The 13914-nt window shown below is 41.7% G+C and overlaps 1 protein-coding gene across 2 annotated transcripts; it reads left to right on the forward strand.

The window, feature by feature from the left end:
• Positions 1–4154: 4154 nt before the first annotated feature.
• Positions 4155–7063, forward strand: med18 (mediator of RNA polymerase II transcription, subunit 18 homolog (yeast)). 2 transcript variants are annotated; one of them, XM_043717147.1, is made up of 3 exons: positions 4155–4240; positions 4793–4890; positions 6337–7063. In XM_043717147.1, the coding sequence occupies exons 2-3, from the start codon at positions 4818–4820 to the stop codon at positions 6894–6896; spliced, it is 633 nt and encodes a 210-aa protein (XP_043573082.1). In that variant the 5' UTR covers positions 4155–4240; positions 4793–4817; the 3' UTR covers positions 6897–7063. The 2 variants fall into 2 exon arrangements, with proteins under 2 accessions (XP_043573082.1, XP_043573081.1); XM_043717146.1 differs by lacking the exon at positions 4155–4240 and having other exon boundaries at positions 4253–4890.
• The last annotated feature ends 6851 nt before the right edge of the window (positions 7064–13914 follow it).

Genomic DNA, 13914 nt, shown 5'->3' on the forward strand with positions numbered 1-13914 from the left:
CCTTTTCCTCATCCGTATAGGGAGCAAGAATCTCATACCTGTTGGACAAGGTCAAGGGCTGAGGTTCCTGCACTCCTGAACTCAAGTTCCCCCTGACTGCCTCACTTACAGTCATACTCTGATGTTCCTGATCACTAACTGAATGTGAATTACTTAATCTCCCAGGTGTGACTGCCTCCTGAAACAAAGTGTCCAGGTAACTCTCCCCCTCCCGGATGTGCCGCAGTGTTGAAGCTCAGATTCCAGATCATCAACTCTGATCCGGAGTTCTTCCAGCAACCAACACCTGCTGCAGATGTGGTCACTGCCGTTCACAATGAGATCAGCCAGCTCCCACATCATACAGCTACAGCACATCACCTGCCCAGCCATCTCTGCTTAGTTAATTACTTTATTACTTTGTATAGGTTTGAGTTAAAATATTTTCTGATACCTCTCTGCTATAGTCTTTTTCTAAAAACCAATTAATAGATAAACCATAAAAAGTAAATTAGCCGCCTTGCTGATATATATGGTCACTGCTTTCCTTCCCGGCTGCCCCTCCGGTCCACGTCACTTCCTCCGCTGCTCCCGCTCCTTCTCCGCTGCTGCTCGCACTTAAAATGTGACCTCGTCCTAGTCTTTCCCCTGAAAGACAAGACCTCCCGCCTGGCAACAATCAAGGTCGCGAAAATGAGTTTTGAAAAGCTTCAAATTGATTTTTGCTTCGCTTGTTTACGTTAATGTATCTTGGCCTCATTTGCGTGTACACCAGAGATTCCTGATGTATGACCTGCTAATTAAATACTGACCATATCCAATCTCCCTTTCAAACCATTTGTGAACCTCCTGTGTGTCACAAATTAATATATTTTGAACAAAGAAATCCACATTGTGCTACTTCAGCTCAAACCCCCAGAAGAGTGGGATATTGTGGCAGGGTAGTTAGTTCACTGAGTTTGACAAAAGCATGAACTAATGATCCTGAGAGAAAAGAGCTCAGATTGCAGCCAGAGGTTTAAACTCAAAAGTATTATATTGATTAAATATTAACATAAATCCATATACATGCAATATACAAATATAAAATATATAAAGTATTAACATAATAAATATTAATATAACAAATGTTAAGTTACAAATAATAAAAATAATTTAAAAGATGAAAAATAAATCTGGAGTAGAATAAAAAGGCTAGTGTTTGTGAGCGTGACCATGAAATTCTCCTTTTGTCACTGAACACCATCTGGTCCACTAATGAACTTCAGGAAAAGAATTTGCTACCACTATCTAGTCTGATCTGCTGGGAATTTCAGACACACAGCAACATGGTTTCTCCTTAGCCATTCAGAAATGACTGAGGAAGCTAACCCAATATATTCAAGAAGGTGGCTTACCACCACCTTCCCCAGGGCAATGACACAATACGTAGAACAGAGAACATTACAGCACAGTACAGGCCCTTCAGCCCTCGATGTTGCACTGACCTGTGGAACCAATCTGAAACCCATCTAACCTACACTATTCCATTTTCATCCATCTGTTTATCCAATGACCATTTAAATACCCTTAATGTTGGTGAGCTTACTACTGTTGCAGGTAAAAACAATGACTGCAGATGCTGGAAACCAGATTCTGGATTAGTGGTGCTGGAAAAGCACAGCAGTTCAGGCATCATCCAAGGAGCTTCGAAATCGACGTTTCGGGCAAAAGCCCTTAATCAGGAATTGTTGCAGACAGGCCGTTCCACACCCCTGCTACTCTCTGGGTAAAGAAACTATCTCTGACATCTGTCCTCTATCTACCTCCCCTCAATTTAAAGCTATGTCCCCTCGTGCTAGCCATCACCATCCGAGGAAAAAGGCTCTCCCTGTCCACCCTATCTAACCCTCTGATTATCTTATATGTCTCAATTAAGTCACCTCTCAACCTTCTTGTCTCTAATGAAAACAGCCTCAAGTCCCTCAGCCTTTCCTCATAAGATCTTCCGTCCCTAACAGGCAACAGCCTAGTAAATCCCCTCTGAATCCTTTCCAGAGTTTCCACATCCTTCCTATAATGTGGTGTCCAGAACTGTATGCAATATTCCAAGTGCAGCTGCACCAGAGTTTTGTACAGCTGCAGCATGACCTCATAGTTCCGAAACTCAACCCCTCTTCCAATAAAAGCTAACACACCGTATGCCTTCTTAACAATCCTGGATGGCAACTTTCAAGGATCTATGTAACTGGACACCGAGATCTCTACCAAGAATCTTACCATTCATACTTTACATTCCTGTTACTCCTTCCAAAGTGAATCATCTCACACTTTTCCACATTAAACTCCATTTTCCATCACTCAGCCCAGCATTGCCGCTTATCTATGTCCCTCTGTAACCTTCAGCATTATCCATAACTCCACCGACCTTAGTGTCATCCACAAATTGAAGTTTCGGGCAATTCGGGCAATTCCTGATGAAGGGCTTTTGCCCAAAATGGCGATTTTCCTGCTCCTCGGGTGCTGCCTGACCTGCTGCGCTTTTCCAGCAACACATTTTCAGCTAAAATACAATACAGCATAGAAACAGGTCCTTTGGCCCACCAATCCTTATTTAGGCTCACTACCTATTACCCATGCATGGTTTCTATCCCTCTGTTCACCTCCTGTTCATGTGTTCATCAAGATCCACCTTAAACGTTGCTAATGTGCCTGCTTCCACCACCTCCATTGGCAGTGTGTTCCAGGCATCCAACACCCTCTGGGTGAAACATTATCCCCACATTTCTCCCCAAAACTTTCTCCCTCTCACCTTGAATTGTGCTCTCTTGTAGTTGACTTTTACAGCCTAGGAAAAAGCCTCTGACTATCCACCTATCTATGCCTCTCATAATTTTGTAGACTGCTATCAAGTCATCCCTCAGCCAGTGTGTTTCCAACCTTTCCTCATACCTAAAACCCTCCAAACCAGGCAACATCCTGGTAAACCTTCTCTGCACCATCTCTAAAACATCTATTTCCTTCTGTTAGTGTGGTGACCAAAACTGCATGAAACATTCCAAATGTGGCCTAGTTAAAGTTTTGTACAGCTTAACATAACTTGCCAACTTACTAATTAGAGACCATCCTGTTTGTAGATTGGAACTGACCCATCAGGAGGCACATGAACGTTGATTTATTGATGTTGGCTTCTGAGAAGTTTCTGGAAGGTTGTTGCTAAGTCCAGTTACATGAATACAGCAGACATCTTTGTTGGGCTGGTTAATATACTTTTGTATGAATGGTGTATATATGTGTTCATCAGTTTTTACTCCTTTCGAGATAGAATTTACTCACATTTTTAAATTTATGGAAATACAGACGTGACTATTAGCTCTTGATAGGAACAACAGGGATAGGAGCAGGCCATTCAGCCCCTGGAGCATCTTCTGTAATTAATAAAGATCACAGCTGAATGATCACCTGACAATGTACCCTTATCCAATATCTCGTAATATCCCTGTTGAACAAAAATTTCAGATTTTAAGTAAGAGATAATTAATTGTCACTTATGGAAAAGATTTCCTAACCCCCTAACATTTTGATAGGGTAAAGAAGGATATTCTGTTTCCAACAATTGGCATTGTCAGTAACTCGTCAGTAACTGTTTCAACAAACATCAACATTTTACGATCTCAAACGCAGTCAGGGCACACTTTACCCAGAATAGGTCAGTTGTGAAAACCAGGTAGGTACCTGAAACAGGTGATTGGTCATTAGAAAAATGATAAACACAATATTGGTCAGATTAGTGAAGGTTTAGACAAAGGGAAGAAATTATATTCCATGCCAGGACAGAAATTTGAAGTGTCTTTTTGAAAACATTTAACAAATGAACTAAGAAACTTGACTGGCTCTGTCTCGGAGTATTTTTTTACAGAAGTAGATATGCAGTAGGTTCAGGTGTGATGGCTCATGTCTGTGTTCAGTAACTGATCTCCCTCAGGAATGACATCTGCAGTGACTGGGGTTGAACCTGGGTGGGATACTGTTGTAATTATTGCCTGTAGCTGGAGCATGAGGACACAGTGTTTGAACTAATGGATAAACTGTCTTACTTCAGCATGTTAACATCTTGAAAAGAGCGTTAAACATCTCACAGTCAATTCTCTTTAAAGTGCATTCCCAAAGGTTTGGGGGGAGGAGGGACGCGGACGGGGGACCGTAAATGACGCTGCACCTGGTGGTTCCATTTCCGGTTTCCGTCCGGACGCAGTTAGCGCCTGCACGCGGGCCACATCCGGTGAGGGTCTCTCCCCCCTCGGGTTGTGTGACCCCTGACCTGTGTCTCTCCCCCCTCGGGTTGTGTGACCCCTGACCTGTTTCTCTCCCCTAGGTTGTGTGACCCCTGACCTGTGTCCCTCTCTCTCTTCCCTGTTTGACCCAAGGCCCTGCCCTGGTCACCTGACCCACTGTGACTGTGCTGGGGATGTTAACATGGGACAGTTACCCTGGTCCCCTGGTCCTCCTCCCTCTTCAGAGAGAGTGTGGCTGGTGCTGATTTAACCTGAAGCTCCTCTTGGGTCAGGGGCGAGGTGGAGAAGGAGGGTCCTTCATGGTATCTTCAGCCTGTTTGGGAAGTGGACATGAGAGATATTGGATCTGCCGCAATCCTGTTGAATAGCAGAGCAGGCTCGAGGGGCCAAACGGCCTCATCTTGCTTATATTTATTGAGCCCGTATATCTGTATATAAATCAGCCACCAGAAAACTAGCCCCCCAGTTATTAAAACCCTAGTTTTCAAGCTGTCTGGTTTTCAAACGTTCTAACCTCTTCAGTGTTTTTATCCCCCCAGTTAGGTTTCCTGGAGACTTGACAAAATGGAGGCCCCTCCTGTAACGGTGTTGCCTGTCATTGGTGGGACCATCAATATGATGGAATATATTCTTCAAGGTATGAAATGTGGCCCTATTAATTTTACTGTGAAATGATTTCAGGAGATAAACAACTGTGGCTTCAGAGCTAAAACTATTCTTGAGTGTTTGGTGTGTGAGACAGATTGGGTAGACGTTCTGCAATGTTGCTCTTGGTGGGTATAAGCGTGTCTCCATAACCATAAAGAAAAGTCGCCATTGTCCATGAGGGCCATAGAGCTGTGCTCTCATTACAGAGAGAGAGAGAGAGATGACTGATGTTATTGGGATTTGGAAGTGCTGGTGTTGGACTGGCATATACAAAGTTTAAAAATCACACAACACCAGATTGTAGTTGTTTGGAATGACTAGCTTTCGGAGCGCTGCTTCTTCAAGTGATTGACAAACTCCTGATGAAGGAGCAGTGCTCCGAAAGCTAGTGCTTCCAAATAAACCTGTTGGACTATAACCTGGTGTTGTGTGATTTTTAATCATGTTATCAGGGAACTACAGACTGTTCACATTGGGCTGGAATATAAGATTTTAATTTCTCTCAGCAGTATAACAGGTGCATTGTAGTCTTTTTAAAATAAACGTTAAACAGGTTAGGCAGCTCCAATAAGTGCATTCTATACTTGATTATTACTCTGTCAATTTTCTTTCCACCATTTAAATTGACCATATGGTTGTGTGGGAGTCTTTCAACTTGCCACTGGCTAGTAAACTGCTGGGTGGACATCTGCAATTTTCCTCCTCTTGACCAGGATTGTTTGAGGCCAGTTATAGTGCTCTGAATGCTAGCTGAGCTCCGCACAGACCTGGGAACTGGCTGGGTAGAAATGTTTTAATTCATCATGCTGAATCATTAGTCATGTTCTGATCTTCAATTTTGGTAAAAATTGTGACAAAATCTTATTTTTGTATTCGGGGAAAAAGCAGAATAGTAGGATTTGAATGTTGCTGAAAAGAGAGGTGTCTTACCAAAGTTTCTGCTGATATGGACAAATGCAAGAATTCCACATTTCAAAAGATCACAACAATTCATAGTCCTTTTCTCCTATAGTATGTTTTGTTGTGTTTCTTTTAAAAAAAATTGACACTAAAGCTTTGGCAACATACTGATCCAGCATGGAAACAGAGTTCCATTTGTCCATGCCGACCTGGTTTCCCAAACTAATCTAGTCTCATTTGCCGGAGTTTGACCCATATCCCTGTAAACCTTGCCTGTCCATGTACCTGTCCAAATGTTTTTTAAATGTTGTAACTGTACCTGCATCTACCACTTCCTCTGGCAGTTCAACATGTCTTTCTGTTCAGTAAGATTCAAATGCAATACGACCAAGTGTCTGTTAGAATGCAAGCAATGGAAGCTCAGTGATACACACTTTTGACAATGAAATCACTAACTATTGTAAGTGGTGCTTTCCTTAGTATTCTCACGTTGTTAAAGTTATTTAATGATTGGAATTAATTCTGATTGCCACAGGAAGTGTGCTAGACCAGAGTCTGGAAAGCCTCCTCCATCGACTGCGTGGGCTTTGTGACAATATGGAGCCAGAAACTTTTGTAGACCATGAGCTGGTATTCCTGCTTAAAGCTCAGCAAGGAAGTCCGTTTATTTTAAGGGCCCGGCGCTCTGTGGACAAGCCTGGTTTGCCCTGGCACCTCCGATACCTTGGGCAGCCAGAAATTGGTGACAAAAACCGTTCAGCACTGGTGCGAAACTGTGTGGACATTGCAACTTCCGATGGCCTAACCGAGTTTCTGATAGAGATGGGTTTCCGAATGGATCATGAGTTTGTGGTGAAGGGGCATGTTTTCCGCAAAGGAATTATGAAGATTGTGGTGTCGAAAATCTTTCGGATTCTGCTTCCCGGTAACATTGACAACGTGGAGCCGCTCTCGCTGTCATACCTGGTCGAGCTGAATGTGGTGGCACCACCCGGGCAGGATGCAGTTTCAGATGACATGAAAAGTTTTTCAGAACAGCTGAAGCCTTTAGTTCATCTGGAGAAAATTGACCCTAAGAGATTACACCAGGTGTAGGGAGAAATGTGTGTGACATTAGAGTGTACGGTTTGTGTGGCTGGGGAAGAGGTGGTATTGCCACTGACACACTGCGCTCTGCCTGAGTTCTGAATGTGTCTGCTTCTAAACCTCAAACATGTTTCGTGCTTTTAAAATATTTTGAATAAATTTTACTTTTTGTCTTATACTTGAATCATGACTGCCCCAACCCAGATGGTGAAAGATGGATTTTGAGCCTGATCATGACACATTTTATAATCTCTTTTACTTACAGAAATACACTTTGCAAGCATGCACCTTCACACTCTGTTATGAGCATGTTTGGAGGAGCTCTGTCTCTCTCTACTAATTTGTTCTGTCTTTTGTTCTCTCTCTTTCGCTTTGTTTTCTTTCTTTTTTTTGTTTCTCTCCCCATTATTTCCACTATTCAAAGGATCACAACATAAATTTAATTGTTTTGTTTACTTCCCAATATAAAAAAAATCCCATTAACCATGTTTCTTTATTGAAGGCAAAATTATTGGTAGTTTACAAAACAAGATATTAAATAAAAATTGGCTAACGCGCACACACACACACACACACACACACTTTACTGTGGAAGTATAAATGTATACCCCTCTAAATAACTCAAAACACACACACTCCCCACAAGCGGAAGTCAACATCTGCACAGATGCTGCCAAATTTGATGAGTTTTTCTAGCAATTGTGTGTTTCAGATTTCCTGCATTCATGGTATTTTGCTTTTACTGTAATGATATTAATGCAGTAACCTGGAAGAAGCAGTGCTTTCATGGCAGAATAGCACCCTCTATAATTGATGTATTTGATTTGTGGACTGTGCGAAATAGCCTCCTGATTCTTGGAAGAAAGATGGAACAGTTTGAATGAGCATTTTCCTTGTGAACCTCATTGGCATACCTTATCTCCATGGTGTTACTCTGAGAAGCTGATGTTGAACTCTGTTTGTGAGTTTTGAGGAGATTTGTAGCTCAGGTTGAGGTTCAGGTTGTAAGTTTGCTTGCTGAGTTGGAAGGTTTGTTCTCTGATGTTTCGTCACCATACAAGGTAACATCATCAGTGAGCCTCTGTTGAAGCACTGGTGTTCTGTCCCACTTTCTATTTGAGTGTCTTGGTCTGTTAAGGTGGGTGATGGCATATTGACAAAACATCTGAGAACAAACCTACCAGCTCAGTGAGCAAACTTACAAGTTGAACTCTGCTTCTGGACCTGTTGATTGAATACAACTCAGTGAGTTGCTTGGTCAGTTCAGAAGACACTTAATGGTCAACTATTTTTGATGTGGGACTAGAGTTGCACACAGGGCAATCCGGATAAGGATGATCATATTAACATCTTTGATCAGCTTCATGCTCACATTTACTAACACTTTTTTAAAATTTCTTCAGTTCTTGTTTTGAGCCAAATTCAAGATTTCAGCACCCGCTGTGGGCTTTGAACGGTTTCTTAGGGGTTATTGCTGGGCTAGCTTCCACTAAGTTTTTAAAAAAAAAGACATCCTCAGCACACGTGCAAAAATCTGTGGGAAGGAAACATTTTCTCAGTTCTGAGTGGAAATGCATGTGGAGATGTTAACACTACTTCCTTGCCCCCAAGTGTCTTAAAAATATTCCTGGCAGATTTCTCTTCACAGGAGAATCTGATATGTTAAGTCCTCCTTCCTGAGATTCTATTACAGAAAGAAAGAAGGAAATCTAGCTGTGTTCCTGGAACGCTGTGAGGAGTTGTATTTCTCTAACGTCGGTTCACAGCGTTCAGCATGTACAGGAGTTGTTACATAAACTGTGCAAAGTAGAAAATACCAACAAGAATTTGACAATTACAAAGACTGTCTAATTATCAAAGGTCAACAGAAACTGGTGATACCAGCTTTTTAATTTCATTTTTTTAAACTGAATTCAAGTTTGCAATCTACCCCCCCCTTAGGCTTTGAACTTATTCGTTGGGATTACTCCTGGAACATTTGGAAACATATACATCTGGAAACTTTTAGCTGCTTTTGTAAGTTTAAAATTCGAACTATTATCACGAAACTGTAAATGAGAAGTCCTTATTTGGGAAGTTTGTTGGGTGACTATTTGGAACAATTGCTCTTTTGATAACGTTTGGAATTTGTTAAACTTGAATTGAAACTCCTGGGAGCAGTGTACCAAAGTCTTCTTTCGGGATTTAAATTTCCAACCACAACTGAGAAGTAGAGACTGTGGATGCTGGAGGTTGGAAGGAAAGCCAGAAGATCCCAGAAAATACTCAGCAGATTTGGCAGTATCTGTGGAGACAGAAACAGAACGAACATCTCAGGACGATGATCTTCTGTCAACAGCTTGGAAATAAGTGAGAGATACGCAGGGTAGTCCTCAATCTGTAAACATCTGACTCGTGAACGTGATCTTGTACAGAGGTGTAGTTTTAAAGACCTGACGTGAACATTTCCTGTACTTACCAACAGCACCTGTAAACTATCCTGCGTTGTGTTCTGACTTGCCTGACATTGGACTTGCGAACAGATTGCAGAAGGGAGCCCATTCACAATTTGGGGACTGTCGGTAGTAGGTTTTAAGCAAGGAATGGGGCAAGGTAAAATTGTGAGAGGGTGGAGAGTATAAAATAAGAGTATAAATATTTGCTGGAACTCAGGAGGTTGGGCATCATCTGAGGAGAGAGAAATAGAGTTAATGTTTCGTGTTCAAAGACTCTTCTTTGAATTCAAAGACTCTTTGAAATCAAAGAATCCCTACAGTGTGCATCAAGGCTGTTCAGCCCATCAAGTGCACACCAACCCTCCGAACAGCATCCCACCCTACCCAGCATATCTTTGGACTGTGGGAAGAAGCTCACGCAGACACAGGAAGAATGTGCAATCTCCACACTCTGTCATCCAAGGCTGGAATTGAACATGGGTCCCCAGCACTGTGAGGTAGCAGTGCTCGCTACTGAGCTGTTCCAGGTTTCAGTTCTGCTGAAGAGTCTTTAGACTTGAAACATTAGCTCAGTTTCTTTTGATTGTTTCATTTCTTGTCCCATCGTTTGGCTGTGTGCAGTTAATTCATTCAGTCGCTCTGCTCTTCCAAGCTCTTATCCATGTCCCATGTCTTGCTTCAAACCAACTCCATCTCAAACTTTCCCCTGTTCCAACGAAGGGTCATTAACCTGAAATGTTAATGCTTTTTCTTTGTCCACTGATGCTGACTGAGCTGCTGAGTATTTCCAGCTGTGATCATTTTTATTATCTTTCTGATGTTTGAGTTCCTTTGCTGGATATAATGGAGCTTTCACTGAGAACATAAAAGAATTGTGAACACTGGTGGTCTGAAACAAACAAAGACAGAAAATGCCAGAGAAACTCAACAGATCTAGCAGCATATGTGGAGAGCGAGAGAAGCAGAGTTAACAATTCAAGTGACCCATTGTCAAAACTAAGGAAAGAGATGTTTGCTCGAAGGAGCAATTGCAGTAACTCTCACTTAACATTTAGTGACTGCTGAAAAATCAGTTTAAATATTCATTGAGCTAAAGGTGACTGAAATTTCACAGTTGTCAAGTGTATTCAGAGTCGAGGGTGATATTGGCGAAATTTTGAATCTATGATTCCAGCATTTGTCAGTGAATTCAATACCGATGCACAACAGATCTGGTTTAAGATTTTCACCAGCACAGCAAAGATTTTAAATAAAAGCCAAAAGATCTGCGGATGCTGTAAATCAGAAACAAAAACAAAAGTTGCTGGAAAATCTCAGCAGGTCTGGCAGCATCTATGGAGAGCAGTCAGTGTTAATGTTTCAGGTCAGGTGACCCCTCCTCAGAATGGTTTCCCCAGCTGTGAGGAAGGGTCACTCAATCTGAACCATTACCTCTGATTTCTCTCCACAGATGCTGCGAGATTTGCTGAGCTTTTCCAGCAATTCCTGTTTGTGTTAAAGATTTTATGGACACAAATGAAAATGAAACACAACAAAATATTACAAGGTTTGTGGTATACTTGTTCTGATTATTTTTTAATGGAACATCAACCACAAATGTAACCTTCCAGACTCCACAGTAAATGCAGTAGAGCTGTCTATTGGAAACTGCTGCTTGAGAGCTCAGTTACTGAAATGAGCTGTGAATGCACCAATGTTACTGTCTGCTGTAGCTAAAATGCAAACGATATAGAAGAAAGACTTATATTTGTATATCACCTTTTATGACTGCCTAAAATTCATTTTGTAGCTAACTAAACTGCTTTGACACACTATCACTGTGTGATGTATGAATGCAGGAGCTTGCACAGCAAGAGTCCACAAATAGCAATGTGATAACGACCGAATAATTTGACTTAAGGTGTTAATTAAAAGATATTGACCAAAACACCAAAGGTCTATCCTTTGAAATGAAGCCATAGGATCTTTTACCTGAGAGAGCAAATGGGACTGTGGTTTCATGTCTCATCTGAGAGAAATATAGAAAATAGGAACAGGAGTAGGCCATTTGGCCCTTTGGAACTACTCCACAATTCAGTATGGTCATGGCTGATCATCCAACTTGGTCCTTTGTTCCTGCTTTCTCCCCGTACGCTTTGATCCCTTTAGCCCTAAGACAACATCTTCAACACAGCAGCATCAAGATGGACTGTTTGTTTCAAAACCATAGAGAGATTTAAACCCACAGATGTCAGATTCTGAGCTGTGAGTGCTAGAGTGACTCATGTTTGACCTTATTTTGTGAATATGCATGTTGGTATAGACACGGAGTCCCTGATTTACAAATATCCGACTAATTTGTAGGTATGAACATGATCCCATACGGTTTTCATACTAAAGACCCGATATAGGAACATTTCTTTTACACAGGAACCTCGATTATCTGAACAACGTGGGCAGGGAGTGTTTTGTTGGATAATCGAATACCGGATAACACAGTTTAGCCAAGCATCGGGATCTTGCGATCTTGTTTGGATAATCGAGGTGCCTCCTGTACTTAAAACAGCTACGTTACATCCTCCTGCATTGTCTTCGGATTTGTGTACAATCAACTTGTGAACCAACTCCAGAAGAGAATGTGTTTCACACTTGGGGAACTGTCTGTTTACAGTTTTGATTTTTCCATCCTCTCCTGAGTTCTTATGATTTGCCACGTGTCCAATGTTATAAATTTTAGACCTTTCCCAGATCTGTTTGGGGGGATCAGTATTACTAACCCATTAAGAAACCACATTGTTTCATCAGGGCTGTGTTACAGACTGACCCACATAGAGCTAATGTACTGTTCCCCAACCCCCTGCCCCACCCACAGCCCTAATCTCTTACCCCCCACCATTGGAATATGAGTTATACACAAATTCCTGCTGTAGTTAAACATTCTGAAATGTTACACGTTATACTTTAGATTCTCTCCAAGTTCTCCTGTCATTTAACATCCGTGACTTTGATCTCTGGGGTAATTCCTTGCTTTGGCCTCATTTTCTTAATGTGTTCCAACATTTTGTGTTTGTAATTTGTGGCTATGTATTTTGTTTATGCAGTTTTCTGTCTGTAATGCACTCAGGCCCTGTTTGGATAGATTCACACACACACTTTGGCATTGCTGTGATTTGCAACAGAAAGTTAATTTCTTTAAATGAGTGCTCAAAAAGTTCCTTATAATAAACTGAGGGTTAAATAATAATTTCGAGAGTAGTTACGTGTTCAAAAATCAGATTTAGTCATTTATTCGGAAAATATGAGCCTCCTTTTTTAAAAGTTTTTCCGTGGGAAATTAGCTCTGTTACAACCTCCCACTATTATTCGACCATCCGTTGGCAGCTTCACACTAATCCCTTCAGATTTATCCATCCTTAGGGTGTACTTGGTTTTGTGTTATTTGTTCATGGTCTGTGGCTGTCTCTGGCCAGCACTTATTGCCCATGCTAACTGTCCTGGGGAAGGTGATGATGAGCAATGTTCCCTTTAAACTGCACGTGTTGCCCCAGTGTGTCACCCTGCTGATTGCAGCATTGATTTCTAATTCTGGAAGTTTCTGCTATGAATGGGCTGCTTTCCTCGTGTAACTGTTAAGAATGCTAGAGGAAACGCAGGTGGTGGCAAGGCATGCTACTTGTGCTGCTGTAGACACTCAGGTATAGAGACACCCACAATGCCCTTAGGGAGTGTGTTCCAGGATTTTGACCCACCGACACTGAAGGAAGGGTGATATATTTCCAAGGCAGGATGGTGACTGGCTTGGAGGAGAACTTAAACAGAAGTTGCTGGAAAAACTCAGCAGGTCTGGCAGCACTTTGGAGAGAAAGACTTAACATTTCGGGCCCAGTGACCCTTCCACAGAGATTATGGGCTTGGAAGAGTCAGCCGTAGGCATGTTGCTGAGTTACTGCAGTATATCCTGTAGATGGTACAAACTGCTGATGCTGTGTGTCAGTCGTGATTGGTGTGGATGTTGAAGGTAGTAGGTAGGGCTGCCCCACAGCAACACCTTACAGATTAGGAGCTCCTTTGTTTCCTACTGTAAAGTTTTGTCAGCTGTGGCTCAGGTGGAGATATACATTCCTGTGAGCTAATTCTGAGGGAGTGCCATGAGTGTTCTGCCCAATGTCTTGATCAATTATTTCTCCGTCAGCAACCTAAAAGCATCATGTCATTATTGTTTCTTGTGGAATCTTACTGTATACGAATTAGCAGCTGTTTTCCTACATTGAAAAATGGGACTAAAACTTTGAAAGTACTTCATTGTGACAGTGAAGCTCATTGAGATGTCTTGAAGTCATAAAAGATGCTATTTAAATGTAGGTTTTTCTTTTGCTGAAAACAATTTAAGTCCAATTATTTTCAATATTACCATTTTTGAACTTAAATCAAATTCAAAGAACAATACAGCACAGGATCGAGCCCTTCGGCCTTCCAAGCCTGTGCCAACACATTTTGTCCTTCCATTCTGAAACTCTCTTCACCTATAGGATCCATATTCCTCTGTCCCCTTCCTGTACATGTATTTGTCCAGGTGCCTCCTGAATGCTGCTATTGTGTCTGCTTCCACCACC

Source organism: Chiloscyllium plagiosum, chromosome 27 (genome assembly GCF_004010195.1).
Source record: "Chiloscyllium plagiosum isolate BGI_BamShark_2017 chromosome 27, ASM401019v2, whole genome shotgun sequence".
Lineage (NCBI taxonomy): Eukaryota > Metazoa > Chordata > Chondrichthyes > Orectolobiformes > Hemiscylliidae > Chiloscyllium > Chiloscyllium plagiosum.

What these genes read in the sequence shown, in the direction of transcription:
- med18 (XM_043717147.1), top strand. Translation starts at nt 4,818, where the DNA reads ATGGAGGCCCCTCCTGTAACGGTGTTGCCTGTCATTGGTGGGACCATC. An exon ending in GATGGAATATATTCTTCAAG is followed by an intron (nt 4,891 to 6,336) that starts GTATGAAATGTG and finishes TGATTGCCACAG; the next exon opens with GAAGTGTGCTAGACCAGAGT.